General features: G+C 39.7%; 1 protein-coding gene across 1 annotated transcript; it reads left to right on the forward strand.

Annotated features, from left to right (window-relative positions):
- Positions 1-310: 310 nt before the first annotated feature.
- slc7a10a (solute carrier family 7 member 10a) lies at positions 311-18,411 on the forward strand. The gene is made up of 11 exons (XM_003437710.3): positions 311-577; positions 4,953-5,157; positions 6,991-7,142; positions 13,106-13,231; positions 13,419-13,572; positions 13,661-13,784; positions 14,719-14,822; positions 14,928-15,024; positions 15,142-15,291; positions 16,401-16,578; positions 16,677-18,411. Exons 1-11 carry the CDS (start codon positions 316-318, stop codon positions 16,772-16,774), a joined length of 1,650 nt encoding a protein of 549 aa, XP_003437758.3. The 5' UTR covers positions 311-315; the 3' UTR covers positions 16,775-18,411.
- Positions 18,412-18,458: the final 47 nt, after the last annotated feature.

Here is an 18,458-nt window from a genome sequence, read left to right on the forward strand (position 1 = left end):
TTCAGTCTCAAGACTAGTCAAAAAATGTCCAACAAAAGTTTTCGTTTTGTTTTTTGTTTTTTTTTAAGACTTCCAGAAAGCCTGGAGAACTATTGCAAGACTAAAATATTTGACCCCTTCGAAGCAAAATATATGTAAAGAAATCGGGGTGGCACAAGACTTGACAGAATAAAGTATGTGCTTGTCCAGATTCACAAATCTAACCACAATATTTACAAACACATTAATCGAATAATTTTGTTAAAAGTAGACTGGTTCCATATTGCCTACGCCAGCATTATATATATATTCACCACTCACTTACCTGAGACAAGGATGGGGTTTGAGAGGTGGATCGCATCGTACGCATGCGCATTTCCTGCTTCATCTGTGGGATGTTATAAGGGCAGCACGTCGAGCGGAGCTTGGTTCAGTCGGAAGCATCTGGACCGGACCGAGGCTATCAGGAAGCCCATTTGCAAGGCGGAGGAGATGGAGGACAAAAAGAAAAGAAAGAAGAATGAAGACTCCTCCAACAGCGACAGAGTCACCCTGAAAAAAGAAATTGGACTTCTGAGCGCTTGCGCTATTATCATCGGTGAGTTTGTGACAGCTTTTGTTATGCGTGCTCAACTCATGGAGAGTGGTTCGAAATGATGAATTCTGCGACAAGGAAAAAACTGACGAGGAAACGTGACTGAGCGGAAAGCTTATAACGTGGCTGATGTACAGTTGCTCCTTCTCTGTCAAGGTTAGAGTATAATTACACACAGTGTGAGTCACTCACTGTACGTTTGAGCTTTTATTCTAGTCTGTTCTTTTATTATATTTACTGTACGGACACTTTATATATAAAGACTAAGATGGGACTTTTCTTTTAGACGTGGTTCGTGACTGTCTGACTCTAAGAATGAATAGCTGAAAAGTAGCCGTTACGCACGCTCTGATGTAGGAATACAGGGTTCTGAGCTTTGTGTGGAAACTGTTGCATCAGTCTGAGTGGTCTGAATATGAGCGTGTATACGTGGCTGGATGATCTAAAGCTGAACTTGACAGACACGCAGACCCGGCATATCTCCCACGTACTTCAGTGGGAGAGTTTACTGTTACCATTGTAGCATTGTCCTTGGATAATCTACCGACTAAACCAAGGCATTAATATCGTTCATTTCAGTGACGTTATCATACCAGTTACATCATAAAATGCGCTTATACTGCAGACAATGAAGTTTACTTTACACGTGCGTCTGCAAAAATTGGATAACTGTCAAAATACAGGAAGTTACAGTGCTGTTTGTAGTTTCCTCCAAAATGTGATGTTGCATTTTACGTAACCCTTACAGTAAGTATACATAAATAAAATGGTGGGTAAATTTAATATATACTCTTTATAAAGACTTCTACAGTATTCTAGAGGTAAGTGGAGGTTGCTGCTATAGATTCAAGAATCTGCAATGAATCCTGTCACGAAAATATTTTATTGTATTTCAGAACCACATGTTGCAGGGTAAAGTTTTGGCAGTGGCATTCGGTGCCTTCAATAACACTTCCCCATTTTTGTACATTTGTGGTGGTAAATATGAAAATTAGTTTTAATGAGCAGACCGCACAAATCTTAAAAAAATACTAACCCACAAATAAAAAGGGAAATGTTTATCACTGGGAAAAATGGTGTTTGCAGTTCAGTGAAAGGTGGAATTCTGTGACAGTCAATAGGCTACAAAGGAACCAGATAATAGTTCCTTTAATAATATTTTCAGTTCAACAGTTCATTTTCATAGCCATGCTCACATCTAATGTGCTCTGATAGAAATGAGATGTAATTGCAGTTAATGTTATTTCTGAAAATTTTGCATTTGACTCACTTTTTTCTTTCAGTATAATGCTTTATTTAATCCATATTTGTGAAATTATTTTGTTATAGGAGTTGAAGTAATATTAAAGTATTATAAAGATTTAATGTATTTGGTGTGAAAGATTTCCTGTATCTGGCAGTGCAGCTGAATGAGTGTGTGAGAAAAAGAGCTCCGCTGCCTGCCCAGTGAGTGGTGCATCGGGTGGGCAACAACTCAAATGGTCATTTGGCATGAAGTAAAGTCCTTTGCCAAGTTCAAAATAAACTAGCAGGTGAGCACAGCAGGTCACCATTGCATCACAGTAAGAGTGTCCTGGGTTCAAACCTGGGTATGGAACTGCCCGGTGGAGCTTCTTTCTCCCAGAGCTCTAGTTTCTCCTGGAACTGAGTAACACTTTCTGGATTCATGTTGCTCACATGAGGCAAGGACACTCACACAAATAAGAAGGGATAACCAGTCATCCCTGTCATCCCATTTCAGAGAGTGTGGGATTTTTGGTCTGAGGAAATCTAGAGTCACCACTCTTCCACTTTCCACCACGATCAGTAATGAGAGAACCTTTTGCATCTCTCTGAAATTTGATCACAGGCTCTTTACAGACTGGTGCTGATCAACAAGTGTTGTATCATAACCTATCAAAAACACAGAAATGTGGTCCACAAAGATAATGCATTGTAAGTGGTAAGCCTGTAAGTGCTCCGGGCTGGAAAAGAGATGGAGACACAGTGCACACTCTGCAGCCCTGCTTATCCTGGATGTTTGCTGGTAAGCGTTTAAGCTGATCACGTTGGGAAGGCGTTTACATACTGAACACACACAAAGATTTTCATAATTACATGTTAATGTGGCAGGTCTGTAATCATTTAAGAAACTGGTGTTGGATTTCTTCAGTTAATATGACGATTGACTGCTTATTTTTCTTCTAAATTAATATTTTAAGATTAAAATGGACGTTCAGATCAGCTTAGCATAATGCTGAACTCCTGCCACAAGCACAGATGGAGGAAAGCCTGTACAGCCAGCACACACAGGCAACTTGAGTCATGCTACTACCCACCAGATACAGCCTACTCACATTACATTTCATATGCCTTGTTCTAGTAATATAGACTGCTGAAGCTGTCAGCAGGGAAGCTTTCAGGTAGCTACTGATTACCACTGGTTACAGTTACAGTTAGACAATACTCCACAACTATCAAATGTCCTGTATTATTAATCTCTAACCACACTGAATATACTTTTCTGCAATTGCTCACTTGCTATTAGTCATGACATTAATCACTATTTTCATGCCACCAGCTTCATCATCGCTCACCGCATCATCGTAATTCCCCTCCATTAAGAGGTATTATACATGCAGCATTAAAAAAACACATAATATGAGACATTCTTCATTTTCCCTTTTGCACAGGAGATTTGGAGTATTTGCTTGAATAAAATGGTGAGCAACGTGAGAAGTCATTTTCTCAGAGATGGTGCTGGGATATGATGCAGAGAGGGTCAGTAGGCCTGTGACTAACAGTTTCAGCTGCAGTGCCAAACTTTATGACATAACAAACACAACACATGCATTATGTAACAGCTCTGCATCTCACAGTGGCCTCCACAATCAGATCGGACAATGAAAAATGCGCTCCTCAGATCTCATTGCTGGATCTGCATCATTAGGGAGCATTTGGGGCCATAGCGTGCTTCTGGGTTTTAATAGTTTCTAAAAGATTTACAGTTGACAGGGTCATATTTTATTGTGAGGACTCAATTCTTCTCACACTGTTCCAAAGAGGACAGACACTTGAAGGACAGTACAAACAATGTTTTGCTGTGACAGCTGCTGTTTGGTTACTTTGTTATGTGTGCTAGTTTTTGTTTTGTCTTCTTTTTGGTAGGGGTGAGGGCATATAAATGTCAGCCTGGGTCTGAACTTGCTTATTAGTATGTGCCTGAGCCAACCAAGCTATCAGAGAACCTCTATTTGTTCTTGTTAGGGAGTCAGCTGAGCCTGATTTATAATGAGTCACGTTTTAATGAGCCTGGACTAAATTACTTTATTATCTTATTAAATATACTAGTTATTTGTATAAATGAAATTGCAGCTTTATGGATGGTTTCACCTGTATTATCACCAATATTAAAATATCCTACCAATATTGTGTTGGCCTCTCATGCACTGCGGAAAGATCTGAACAATCAGGGCATAGACATAACACCTTTATGCATGTTCAGTGATGTTTAACACTGAAATGTTAGCATCAGATCCTTTGGGTCCACTTGGTTCCATGGATCCATGAATCAGATTTTGTTCATCCTACAGATTTTCATCTGAGTGGGATCTTGAAATTAGAGGCCTGGCTGTTCCTTGGGCCATCCCTGAACAGTTTCTGCGTTGTGGTGGGGTGCATTGTTCTTCTGCAGGAGACTACTACCTTTGAGGAGTGCTGCTTCAACGGGGAGTTGTGCAGGATAGGCTCCATCCTCTTTACAACCCTGAATTGGATAAACAGTTAAGAAAATGGATGGCTGAAAAATAGAAGAATGCCTGTAGCAACTGTGGCAGAACACTGTACAAACAGCAGCTTTAAATCACTGAGATTAGGCTGTGCATACCATGCAGTCATATGTCAAAGCATTACTATATATAGCTACATTAATCACTAAGTGAAAGCAATAGTCACATGCCTTACTGCAGAAAGAAAAGAGATTTTTCTTTACTTTCCATCAGGCTTGGCTGTTCTAGTCTTTCCTCTTCACTTTCTCCTTCCCTTTAACTACAGATGTGTGTTGTCCAACTTGAGCAAAAATAGCTTGGAGAGCTACTATTAGAGTATTGTGGCCTCCAAGCCAAAGTTTTAATAAGCCTTTTGGAATCTCTTTGATTCTACTTTATGTTCTTTGTTCAGTCACTTTTCTTTTTACCTGAATGTATAAACATCTGACCAAATTATCACCAAGTTACAGATAAATGGTAAATGATAATTCTTCTAAATGTCTGGAGTTTTAAATTGAAGTGTGACAGCTTTGGGAGCACAAACTAATAAAAACAAATCTCGTGTTACACACAAAAAGACGTCTTTGATGAATATTTATGTATAAATAATCACTGTAATCTTTTCTCCTAAGGGAACATCATCGGCTCTGGGATTTTTATCTCACCTAAAGGAGTGTTGGAGCATGCGGGTTCAGTGGGACTGTCACTCATCGTATGGGTTTGTGGAGGGGGCATCTGTACCCTTGGGTCCATGTGCTACGCTGAATTGGGTGTCACCATCCCAAAGTCTGGAGGTGACTATTCATATGTGACAGAAATCTTTGGGGGCCTAGTAGGGTAAGTACTGTCGTTGTTATTTTTCTAGTTACATTTTTTAAAATACAGATGTTCCTAAACTGCAGTAGCAGCTTGTTGCATCTCCAAAAGTTGAATCTGTTCATCTGGACGTAGCGTTTTGTGGGAGAAACGTTTCGTCACTCATCCAAGTGACTTCTTCAGTCTCAGCTGACTGCAGGTTTCCCCAAACCTTATAAACAGTACATTTGCATAATGACTGAAACCAGCCCACTGAAGGAACAATGGGCTGTGAGGTCAGTTCCTTAATCAGTCCAGATGAACAGATTCAACTTTTGGAGATTTACTTTCCTGGATGATTGAGAATGCATCGAGAAGCTTGTTGCATCTTTCCCCCTGACTTATTTTCGCTTCGTATGAATCATATTGCAATAGTCCAATGGGCGTGTTGGCTTGGAACCAATCATCTGTGAGCGTCTTATGACTTTCAGAGGTCATGTGGTGTGTCAGCTGATCATAGAGCAGCATTCTAAGTCTGAGAAGGTCAAACTTGTTATACACTGTGCCTGCCTTCAGAAGCATTTCTGTGAAAGTAGTTCTGTCTGACTTTCTCTTTTCAGTTATTTTGCAACTATGAATGAAGCAAGTATCACAAAGGATGAAACACAGGAGCAGCAGCAAATGAGTCAAAAATTTTAAAAACAGCAGAAAGTAAGAACTAGTGTAGGAGTTTTTGAATTACAGTTGAATACCAACACAGAAAGAATAAGAAGGAACAAGCAACAAAAAGCACTCACTCTGAAGGTCTTCCAGCTGGAATTTAAGTTTTCATTATGTTTTCAACTTCCGGTGCACTAATACTAAAATTCTGGAGTTACTTGAGTTTGAAAAAAGCACGACCAAAGCCTTATGTGTCCAAAATATGTGCTTAATGGCTTTGGTCCCCTGACGTTTTTAATTTAATAAAATCATCAGGTCAGTGCTTCCTTCCTTAACGTCACTAAGTATGGCTTGCATTTAGCAAGTGCTTTATGGATGCAAGTACATCCTTTTTTTCTAAGTTACAACAGTGGTTGTAAGATCTGCTTTAAATGCTGTCAAAAAACGAGTGTCAAACACTAAGTGTTTGCCTGAGCACATCCTCTGCAGCCAAAGATGGAACACTGAAGCTGCTGCTAATGTGCTAGAGCAAAATTTACTATTGTGGTCTAGACAACCCAAAATGTGATGTCCACATATGTGGACGCCAGGTCCTAGGATGTTAAGTAAAGACCCAACTTCTACAGTGGCATTGTTGTGCTGACAGGTTTAAGTATAGGTGTGACTGTAAAGCTGGGATGGAATCAAAGATAGTATAAAAGACTGACCTAACATCTATTTCTGAAAAGTGAAACCACCAACCTTTTTTGCAACCTCTGTGGTTGCAGAAAGACTTAATGGTCTTCAGCTGTCTTGTTCTGTGCCAGAGTAAACCATTTCCTGATCACTTTCTGGGTTTAGTTTCTGGTTTCAGGTCATAATTAAACAATAAGTTATTTTTTTTAATGTTTTTTTTACAGTCAGAAAGGAGGATTATCCAGGGTACCATCACTGGCTAACAAATCAACCACCAGCTGTTCACCAGTGAGTTGGGTGCAAATGCTCAGCTCAAGCTGTCTTTAAAAAGCTTCACCAATATGACATCATGGCAGCTATGTCCATTTTTTATACAGTTTATTGAATATGGCATATTATTATAAGAGCAGTGAAAGTCCCTTCCTTGTCAAAATAACTGCCCACATGTGACAGCCTCCACCCCCCTCTCCACTTAGTCTCAAGTTATTACACTGAACTTTGTTCTAAATTGAAATCCTGTTCTGTCTCTTCATCCTTTAGATTCCTGTTGTTATGGAGCGCTGTCCTCATCATGTACCCAACCACGTTGGCCGTCATTGCGCTCACCTTCTCCAATTACGTCTTGCAGCCGGCCTTTCAGAACTGCTTTCCTCCGTTCATTGCCACCAAACTTCTCGCAACAATTTGTGTCTGTGAGTCACCAACAGCCTTAGAAACGCTATTTATCTATTCCATGTTAGTTTAAGTAAATGTTTATTCTAGTTTAGTGTTGTCCTTTACGTCTTATCTCTCTTTGATTTTCCACTGAACAGTTTTTAGAACTGTCCTGCCAGGGTAAACATTGTTGCTAATGCTAAGCACATGGTTCTTGATTCCAAACAAACTGAAACATCCAGTGCAGTGAAAGATCTTTTTTTTTTTCAAGAACAAGAAAAGGAGACACTCTGTGCTTTTCATTAAATATAAAGTCAGATGCCACAGAGTAATTCTTCAGGTCAGAATTTTAAATGCAAGGCCTTGGCAGTATTTCTTCCCTGTTGGGTTTCTGATATACAGTCAGTCATCTTGTTCTACAGCAGCAGGACACGACTCGCTGTAAAATTGCTAATTACGTATTTAAGAATACAGCTGTTGTCCTCAGGTTTTTGAGAGGAAAATAGCTTTGACATTCATACAGCTTGCAGTACACCACAGGAACTGGGAGTGCTTAACATTCCACCCCAGGAACACAACATTTTCTGAGTTTACTTCAACTCTGATAAGCCTGAATTTTGACTCTCCATTGATGATTAATGATTAATAATGGATAAATGCTTTCCTCAGCATTTCCATACTGGCAAGCTGGTTGGTTGCTGGCCAGATTTTTCAGGTGGTATGGTTCAAAGTTTAATTAAACAGATGAGTGGTTGACAGATTTGTTGCTCTTCTGCGTGACTGCATGTGTGTGGCCTATGCCTCTGTCATCATGACAAACTGGTTCACAGTATCACACTTCAGACCCGCTGTTGTCTTCAACATGCAAGTCATCTGACTGAATGAGCCAGAGTGACTCCCAGTGAGGTAAACATCAGACCAAGCATCTGTTTCCAAAGCAACATAAAAAGCAATTGATCTTAAAGAAAAATATCTATTTTAACTTGCACTTGTACATATATTTCAAAAATACTGTTGCTCCTATACACGATGCTCCTATAAATGACTGTTTGGAAGACAAATAATAACAAGGAAAAGGGTACTTCCATCTTAGGCAAGTCTGTGCATTTAGCAAAGTAAACCAGACTAATTAAACCAAATCAAATCCATTTCCTGTGGTGGCTTAAAGAAATGTGATTCTGTGACACTTCAGTGTACTTAGGTCATTTGATAATTCCACATGAAATGTTATGCTCTATTTCCAGCCTCTAATCTGATCAGCTGGGGTATCTGTATTTAAATAGCCAGTGGCCAAAACAGACCTTGCATGTATCCGATCCACAAACCAGCCAGTTTGGTCCTGTCAGAACCGGATGGAGAAGGGGAAACGGGATAGACGGGAAGTGGGATGGTTGGCTTCGTATGTGGGTGTGTGCACACGTCAGGCTTAGCATTTGCTGAGTACCCTCCACTATTTATGGCAACAGAATCCTACAACTGCTGCCTACTTTGGGCAGGGGACACTGTGTGTGTGAGTTTTTGTGTTGTATTCTAGAGTGTGGTATGAGTTTGTGTGTGTGTGCGTGTGTGTGTGTGTGTGTGTGTGTGTGTGTCAGTATCAGTGTCAGAATACATAATGGTGCCAGTCTTTGCGGACGCTGCTAATGAGAGGGTGTGTCTACACTATTGTGCATTGTTACTGTCACAGGGCACCATGGAAATAGGAAAAGGGCAGAATACCTTTCACATCAATAATGATGGAAGTCCCCATTGGCAGCCAGACACTCGAGTCAGATGTTTGATGTTTCTATTGGCTAGCTGGTTCGACCCCTGTCCTCCAATCTGGTCTATGGCATCACACTTGAGACTTAAAGTCACAGAAAGATTGTAGTCACCCATCTGTGATCAGCAGTTTTGCAAGCTTCATATCTCATGAAACTCAATCAGTCTGTGAGGAGAGAAAGTGTCAGACGTCTGATGACAGATGGAAAAAATATTATTCTGAACCCTAAAAGAATAATCTCTGTACAGTTGAAGTCCTTTAATTGTAGATCCATCCACCTTAAAAACCAAAGACAGGTGTAAATGAGCAGCGTCATATCAGGCAGTTGGCAACACAGGTAGTCAATAGGAAGGGATAAGAAAAGAAAAAGTTAAAGTTACCTGTGAAGGATAAAGTAAATATTTCATCACTTTGTTTTCCAGCAACAGAATTAATGTATTATTTTTTCTCGCTCTGCTGAGTCTTCGTGAGGGTGCTCTTAAGTTCACTGAACTTTTCTTAGTTGAGGGTTTATGAATGCGAGTCAGCCCAGTTATGTTTCCCCCCTCCTTCCTCTCTTGCTGAGCATACTGCTCAAGAGTCACAGGCTGACCCAGGCGTGCGCGTGTTGGTGAAAACCAGACAGGTCCAGTTGTAAGCTGGCTGTGTTCTTCTAAGAATAGGCACACTCGACAGCCCACAGCAGCACAGCCATGCACTCTCATTTATCCTGCAGTTTAGTTTGTCATCTGCTGATCAGTTTCACTAAAAAGAAAGCAAAATTCATTTTCCAGCAGTCAACACTGTTTTATATTCTTTAAATATTTCTTTAAATTGTAAAAGACTGTAACTTGTCTTATGGACCCATCATCATTAATTTTATACTCAATCCCACAAAACAGTCACTATAAATGTGATGTTTTTATTTCGAAGGCTAAGAGAATACATTACAGCAAGAAGTCTGTTAGTCCCTTATTGTGTTGGTACACAAGCAGTAGGGAGAAGTTTCACGTTACGTCTCCATCACCGGTTTGGATCATTGACTTCAAATTATTTCAAAAAAGAAGACTGTAAAATTGTTTTCAGTAAAAGTGGAAATACAATGTGTACTGCAACCTGAACTACTGCTCTAAGCTGTCATGTATCAACTGTGTATTAATTCTTTCTCATTATTTGGAAAATTGAACCCCCCATAGAGTCAGTACAACTATGAGCATAACGTTGATACAAATTAAGAAAGCACACAAGTATGCAAGCTCAGAATGAATAAAAACGTCATGCACAAATTCTATTTTAGTGTGGCTGAGTGAGTTCAGTTCAGGCTTCCTCTGAATCCTTGAACACACTGGATGTTTTATTGAATGCTGCACAAAACTCATTTAAAATTCGATTGAGGGCTCATGGTGAATCATCAGACTAGCGGCTGCCCTAAAGACACAACAAACCAGAGCGGCTCAGAAGAACAAAATGTCACTATCGGTGCAGGGGATGAAAAAATTGTCACGCGTTGGACGTGATTCTTCCAGTGTATGGTAGGCATCAAACGCCAAGAAGAATGTCACTTTCCTAAGCGTTCGACTCTATATTCATCTTCAGAGCATGTTTACGCAGAGCTCTGTAATGGCCTTAGAGGAATTTTGGATTTAATTTTATTATGTTGTTAATTCTCCAGCAGAAAGCAAAATCACAAATGTTTTATAGCTAAAAAAAACTATTAATCCAACAGTTCTACAAGTGTACCATGGCACAAGAATTGGGGTACAGTATTGTGGATGCTTGTATAGTAATTTTGTTCTTGGTTTCAGAATTGTTTTACCCCTATTCATTATTCATTTAGAATTTTTCCTCAAAGCCCATTTAATCTCCTCCATATAACATTTTAATTATGTTCTTTCCTCTCAATCTGTAACTTTCAGCATCCTTTTCTAGATCTCCTAGGTCTCCTGTTTGAAGTTTCTGTTGTCAGATATTTTGTGATGTATAGACAGGACTGGCGAGTTTTTGCCAGTGTGGTGACTCCTGAGTCCAGATCCTGGACCAGGAGGAGGCGTTCCTGAAGTTAAAGCCTGCTGATAAATCTGCACTGGTTTGGGGTCAGAATCCATTAAGAGTTAAAGCGGTAATTAGTTAGTATTCTAGAGCTGAGGCAGCCTTCAATAGAAGCAGTGACAGCAGGACACAGATTTACCTGCACTGTCACATTCAAAGCCACTGGCACCTCCTTCCTGTCACGGTTAGCATAGAGGAAAGTTGGGGGAGGTCGTAGTGGGGGTTCATGCAGGAACACAGGAACGGAAATTCATGTAACACTCCAAGGGTAATTGACTATAAAACACAGCAGTGTTGTAGGGGAGAGAAAGGCCTGCCCGGTGCCTCCAAAACCTCTTGCCAAAAATTCACACGTGTGTGTATACGTCTGTGCCTCCGCCAGCGGAAGCAGTTTGTTCAGATTTCTGTGGTGGGAGGAAAACTCTTGCCCTAGTGATGGATGACATGGTCACTGCTGGGTCACTAGAGTGGGTGTTAGTGGGTAAAAGAGAGGAGGAAAGAAGTGTCAGAAGCGAGAAGGTGAAATATGACCCAAAGAAAGAATAGATGAAAAAAAACCAACAAGAGAGGGGACAGAAAAAAACTAGATTATCTTCCTTTAATACACCCTGAGGGCTAAACCGTTTCCTAATCTCCACATTCTCATTTTAAGACACCTGCAATTCTGATGGCATGTGAAACACAAACAATGGATAAGTGGACCATAGAGACGCTGTGAAGATAACATTACTGGAGTTGACAAAAAAGTGGACATACCCTGGCTGGGAAGCTTTTCCTGCCTGAAAACTCACATCCTGCTTGTAAAGTTATCACTGATTTCCACCCAACAAACACATCACTAATATTTTTATGTGATTTCCAAGTCTTTGGATGTCACTATTATTTATGTTGTGCATAGCTCTAGGCAAACGACTTTAAAGTATCAGAAATGCTTTGAAGTCATAAGCATGTTATAGGCTGGCTTAATCTAACAAGGATCTTTGTCATTTGGAAGAATATGAATTTGACGAGCCAGTAGTGTTAAGTATGTAAGGAGAGGTGGGATTGAATTCGGTGAGCAAAACAAATCTGAAGAGTATTTGGAAGAATGAAGGAAAGAGTCTGGAAGCCGAGGATGCCAGAGTAAAAGAATGAGCTCACTGTGCAGGTGTAGCTCATGCATCTGATCTGCACCCGCAGGACAAATGGACTGGTACTTACATAGCGCCTTTCTTCTCAGTAGAGCACTCGAAGTGCTTTCAGAACAGCACAAAAAAGAAGACAGAAAATACCTAGTCCCTGAGTAGCCTAGGAGTTTAGAGGAACAATACACAGCATTGTTTGACGTATTTGTAGGTCTCTGTTTTCTTTCTTTTGCTTGTAAGCACAACTGAGACACATTCGTGCTTGGCTGATTTGGCTCTCTTGGAATTGGGCCATTCGATACTATGTTGGCTTTCACAAAAATACCCTCAAATCTTAGTGATAATGTCAAGGTCAGCAGCCTAGAGGAGAGCAGGGCCACACACGTGCAATTTACACAAGCAGGAAATAGAAAGTAGGAATTGAGAGAGAGTAATGTGCAAATAAGTAAACACATATAGATCTTAGATTTTAAGATCTGTACATGTGTATCAAAAAAATCAGCAACATATACTGTAGTGTATTGGAAGTGGCACATGCAGTTACAGTGCATGCACCATTTCAAGTCAAAAACTACTCTCAATCATCTTTAATACATTTGTATTAAGTACTGAATGTGGGCATAATTACGAGAACAAATCTTTTAAAAGTACGGTGAGCATACACTGAATACACAATATGTTAGAACTTTGGTATAACCATCAGATCACCAGTCAATGCCCAAGCAACTTTACATCACTGCAGAAGAGTTTGGGCTCTGAGGCATTCTACGATTTTAAGACACTAACATCTTCATTTTCCTAGCTATGAGAATCTATATCCATCCTTTATTTACAGTCTCTTTTCACACCTAGCTCATGAGGAATATAATATATGAGGTCTACGCGAATGCCCACTGCATTGAGGTCAATCACGAATCCAGTGCTTGCATGAAAGGATTAACTTTGTTCATCCTGAAAAACACTTTAAATGTGTTGTTGACGTGATGCTTTACATGAAATACACACATACCTGTGAATAAACTTTAACTTTTTTTACATAAAACTTTAATGATTTTTCTGCTGTGTGTGTTTGTGTGTATATGTGCAGTATTCCTGACCTGGGTGAACTGCTCGAGTGTGCGTTGGGCGACAAGGATCCAGGACATTTTCACTATAGGGAAACTTCTCGCGCTAGTTCTCATTATAATAGTAGGACTTGTCCAAATTAGTAAAGGTAAACACACACATATATGCACACATGCATAAAAAATGTTTTTCAGTAATTGGTAAGAGTAATTTCTGTGCTTTGGACATGTTTCAATCTGATCTCTGGTTTTATTGTACTAAAATGATTAGTGATGAACCAACAATTATTTTACGGTTTTTATTTGCCCGTTCTTTATTTCTCGTCTTTCATCCAGGTCATTACGATGCCCTGCGGCCCAGTGTGGCCTTTGAATTCAGTCAGGACCCCTCAGTGGGACAGATAGCTCTGGCCTTCCTCCAGGCCTCCTTTGCCTACAGCGGCTGGAATTTCCTCAACTACGTCACAGAGGAGGTCGTAGAGCCGCGCAAGTACGATATGCATAAGCAAAGCTAGCAGACACACCACAAGTTTTTCTTAAGTTCTGCCCCATATCATTATTATTTTTCTTGTCATCAGGAACCTGCCCCGTGCCATCTACATTTCCATCCCACTGGTGACCCTTGTCTACACTATGACCAACATTGCCTACTTCTCCTCCATGACCCCAGAGGAGCTCCTCAGCTCTAATGCTGTGGCAGTGGTGAGCAGCAATCCGGCACCATGACTGGATATTTTACAAACCCAATTCTGAAAAAGCTGAGACACTGTGCAAAATGTAAAACAAATGCAATAACTGAATGAACCCATATTTTATTCAAAACAGCACATAGAAAACATAGCAATGTCAACTTTTTTAGGACGGGTGGCTGCCATCAAATTAAAAATGAGCCAGTATTTTTCTTAAAACGGGACATTTTCTCAGTTTGAACATTTGAGTCGTTTTCTATGTTCTACTGTGAAAATGTTGGTTTATTAGATTTGCAAATCATAACACTATTTCTGTTTACATTGCACACAGTGTCCACATTTTTGGAATTCGGGCTGTATATGCAAACTCGTTTCAACTCATATACTGCTAAAGTCAACAGACATTCCAGGCTCCAGTTGTGTATTTACAATCCTGTCACATGTCGAGCAGCGGTCACTTCAGTCACTGCTTACGCATGCAGTTTACTTTTGCATCATTAATGGTTATTTTAGTTTGGCAAGTAGCAGGTTGCTGGTTTGATTCCAGCCTGAGACATTAATCCCCTTTGGGATTGCATTAGGAAGTGCATCCAGCATGAAAGTCTGCCAAATCAAACATGTGGAGCCACCTGCTGTGAAGCCCCTTGTAGTGAGGGAGCAACTGAAAGTTGATGTTTTTTCATCGGTAAGTCATTGCATTTCAATGACATACCAAGGATCGAGACTATTTTTTCTCAATCTTGAGTTCACGCCTGAAAAACATTTAAAAATTCTATCTCGCATCTACATGCATATATAACCATAGTCTTATAGTGGTATGCAGGCAGGCTGTTAAAAAGGGTATTTAATCTTTCAGTGAATCAATCAATTATGGATGATGAATTAATAAATAAGTCATTTAATCAACACGTCAGTCATCTGGACAATCACTTTTTGTGTTTTTTCAGACATTTGGGGAGAAACTGCTGGGAATGTTTTCCTGGGTGATGCCGATCTCTGTAGCTTTGTCCACCTTTGGAGGAATTAATGGATATTTGTTTACCTCCTCCAGGTACAGCACGAACGCTTTGTCTTGCATTATACAACACACCAAACCTGATGCCCGCTGTTTCCTCAAAAAAACGTGTATAACATGTGTAAATATGTCTCTTGGTAGATTGTGTTTCTCTGGCGCCAGAGAGGGTCACCTTCCTTATCTGCTGGCAATGATCCACCTAAAAAACTGCACACCAATTCCTGCCCTGCTGCTCTGTGTACGTTTCACTCTACCAGTTTTATCCAGCTGTGTAGCTTCAAAACTTGGTAGAACAGATGAGCGGAGAGATTCAGTGCTTTAATTTTCTCTTGTTTGAACCTGTTCTGTCCTACAGTGCATTGCCACAGTTGTCATCCTGTGTATTGGGGAGACACACAACCTGATCAACTATGTGTCCTTTATCAACTATTTGTCCTATGGGGTAACCATTGCCGGCCTTCTCTACCTCCGCAAGAAAAGGCCCAACCTGGCTAGACCTATAAAGGTATGGCACTTGTTTTATCTGGAGGTATAACTTAACCACAATAAAAGCAGATTATAGTGAGGAATTTAAAAAAATGAAAAAATGAAAATTATGTAAGGCAGAAAGAAAAAAATAGAAATTTGAAATAAGCTTAAAAAGCTGACAGATTCAAATAAAAGTATTTAATTTTGAATTAAATTATAGTAATTATATTTTTTTAAACAAAGGCAAATCAATTATAAAATTAAGCTTCCCATTACATCAAATCAATAATTTTAAAAAACTTTTATTCAAAGGCTCTGAACAGTGTGTCATTTTTAATGCATTTAATAGTGTAAAACAAAGAAGACAGTGTAATCTATATACTGGTGATGTAGACATACACGCTAATTTTCATATAGTAGGTTTGGTTACATATAAACACAAGTGTTAATTGTTGCCTGTAGCCAAAAAAAAGACATATTTTTCATATTATTTTAAAAATATTAAGATATATTGTTGGACTTGACTTTGACTTTTGTGTGTGTACTACACACATAAACATAAGTAGTCTGCACATAGAAAAGGCAATGAATGTGTCTTACTGTATTTCACAGTAATCTGTGAATTTAGCATAGGGAACTGAGAGCTGCCAGCAGTCTGATTTGTGTACCGGTACCACTAAATTTTGTCATTTGACAATGAGTTAACATGCATATTGTTTTGGCGCCCCCTGGTGTCACAACTGGCAGTTACATGACATTAGTTAGTGCACAAATAACACCCGCTGTTTCCTGTTTTCTGTTTACATTCATTCTCCTGTGTGCCATTTCTTCCAACCGCTCCCTGTTTTTACTGTACTGTCAAATAAAAGCTGAACATTAAAATAAAAAGTAAAAACAAACAAATAAGTATTACATTGTAAACATTAAAGCATTAAATTAAATGTCAAAAATTAGTTTTGGATAATATCCCAGACAAATATATGTACATGTTTATATATTTGGATGCTACATGCAGAGACAGTATGGGTTTACAAATGTAAAAAGAAAAACAAGGTAAGGAAAAAACATAATTATGTTCATTGCAGAAAAATCAAGATATTTACAGTGGCAAGGGTTTTTGTACAAATGTGTTTTTGTTCTGTGAAGGTGAACCTGTTGATCCCGATCAGCTACCTGATCTTCTGGGCTGTGCTGCTGGGCTTCAGCCTGTACTCTGAACCAGTGGTTTGTGGCCTGGGTATGGTTATCATGTTGACTGGAGTCCCTGTATACTTTGTGGGTGTGCAGTGGAAGGAGAAACCCAAATGGCTCTATAGATTAGTTGGTGAGTTGGTTTGTGCCAGCGTACAGAACATATTAACTATTTATGTCAGCAGTAATTCCATCTGAGTCTGACTGCTCCTGATGTCTTTTGTATTGCAGAAAAACTCACATACAAGGGCCAGAAGGTGTGTTATGTGGTGTTTCCTCAGGATGACCCCTCAGAAACTGAGCCCCTCACTGCCAAAGCTACTGACTGAGGAGTGAAGTCAAACCAAGACTTCCCCTTTTGCATCAACGTCAATACTTCCCGTTTTCATCTTAAAAGTGTTCTTGTTTGGTCAGTGAAGCACGAAGAGAAAGTGTCATATATTTTTGCACAGGTGTGGACTGGGTTGGGCTGGCATGGAGCCCATTTTACCCAGTGCAAGTGTTTTTAACTTTTTGGTTTTGCTGTCCATCCATTGTCATCACCAGCATGCAAAGTTTTATTTTTCATACAGATCCTTATCCTTTCCCTTCTTCTTACTCAAACGATCTCCATTCTGTTCCAAGTCTTTTTCTGCTTCACTTCCAGGATGCTTCCAGCATGCTAATGTGCCTTATGAAATATAGACGTGTGTATAGTGTGTTGGTTGTGCGGGTATTTGGAGTGTGTAATGTCTTATATGGAATAAGATAAATATGCAAGCAGTTTCTGCACTTAGCAATACTTCTCAATAACTGCTGCTACTTTGCACTTTGCTTTACTAATTACTCACATGATGCTCACTGTTGATCTGTTGTGGATGAGTAATTTGTTCTGTCCATATCTCTGCCTGGCTACAGAATCTGGCTGTTCTATTTTCTTTCCACCGACTTTTTAAAAAGAATTATGATTACATCACTTCTCCCTCGTGAGAGATGCTGTTGGTGCCTTAATGTTTTTATTAGAGACACTCATCTCTCCCAGTTATTTTTAAAAGACGGGCAAGACGAGCAATGGCTGGTTCTTGCAGGTTTTTAAGGTCTCTGAAATTTGGCACTTTGAGACTTTTGGCCTTGTTGCTTCAGCAGTGTTTTCATCTCTGGGTTCCCACTGTGAAACCTCTCAAGGTGCTCGACCAGCCAGAACAGTTATTACACTCTTGACCTGTTGTGATGCAGTATTTGAGCACTAATGTGTTGTTGCATAACTCTAACAGAATCTGTAATGATTGACAGACAGCTGGCAGTGGATGTTTACTTGAGCTCTCACTTCCCCAAAAGCCACTACAATGACCGTTAACTCAATATCGTTTATCCACTGATCAGCTGGCTTAACATGACACTGCTGACATCACAGAGTTGGATTAACATCCTGTTCGTATTTCATGACCTCGTGGACTTCCTGTATAAGTCAACATTGTTGATGTATTATGGCCCAAACCTGGTCAAACTTGCAACCTCAGTAACTTTGCATTTACTGGTCCAGGAGATATTGTTGTTGTTGCTGCCTTATCGTATTTGAGTATTCTCTTAATATCTCTGTTATGTTGTACATATAACAAACAAATGAAGATTGGGGCCTTTGGCCTTTTAAAATGAGAAGTAAACCAGCAGCTTTGAACTTTATTGAACGTGCAGTCCCTTTCTCAGCCCCTAGGTGCTGGGAATTTCTTGTGCATCAACTCCATGAAAAGAGACTCGTGTCTGTCCTGCCATGTCCCGGTGCTTTTAGCTCTGAGAGCTGTAAATACTGTGTGACAAAAATAAACTATTAAAAACGCACCAGGGACTTCCACAAAGATGACATTCCTCAAACATGTTGTGGTACATTTGTATACTGTATAATGGGTGTACCTTTGTTTTGTAAAAGAGTGAAGTTGTAAATTAATAACAATGTAATTGATCATTAAATATAGCGACTTCGAAGAAACTGTGTGTGTCGTCTCCTCTGTGGGATCCTTTTTAGCACCATCAGGT

Source organism: Oreochromis niloticus, linkage group LG1, assembly GCF_001858045.2.
Source record: "Oreochromis niloticus isolate F11D_XX linkage group LG1, O_niloticus_UMD_NMBU, whole genome shotgun sequence".
Classification (NCBI taxonomy): Eukaryota; Metazoa; Chordata; class Actinopteri; order Cichliformes; family Cichlidae; genus Oreochromis; species Oreochromis niloticus.

Bases quoted from the DNA above. Each gene is read 5' to 3' on its own strand.
- slc7a10a (XM_003437710.3), top strand. From the start codon at position 316: ATGGGGTTTGAGAGGTGGATCGCATCGTACGCATGCGCATTTCCTGCT. The intron at 13,785-14,718 runs GTGAGCAGCAAT...GTGTTTTTTCAG, and splicing joins GCTCTAATGCTGTGGCAGTG to ACATTTGGGGAGAAACTGCT. The intron at 15,025-15,141 runs GTACGTTTCACT...TCTGTCCTACAG, and splicing joins TTCCTGCCCTGCTGCTCTGT to TGCATTGCCACAGTTGTCAT.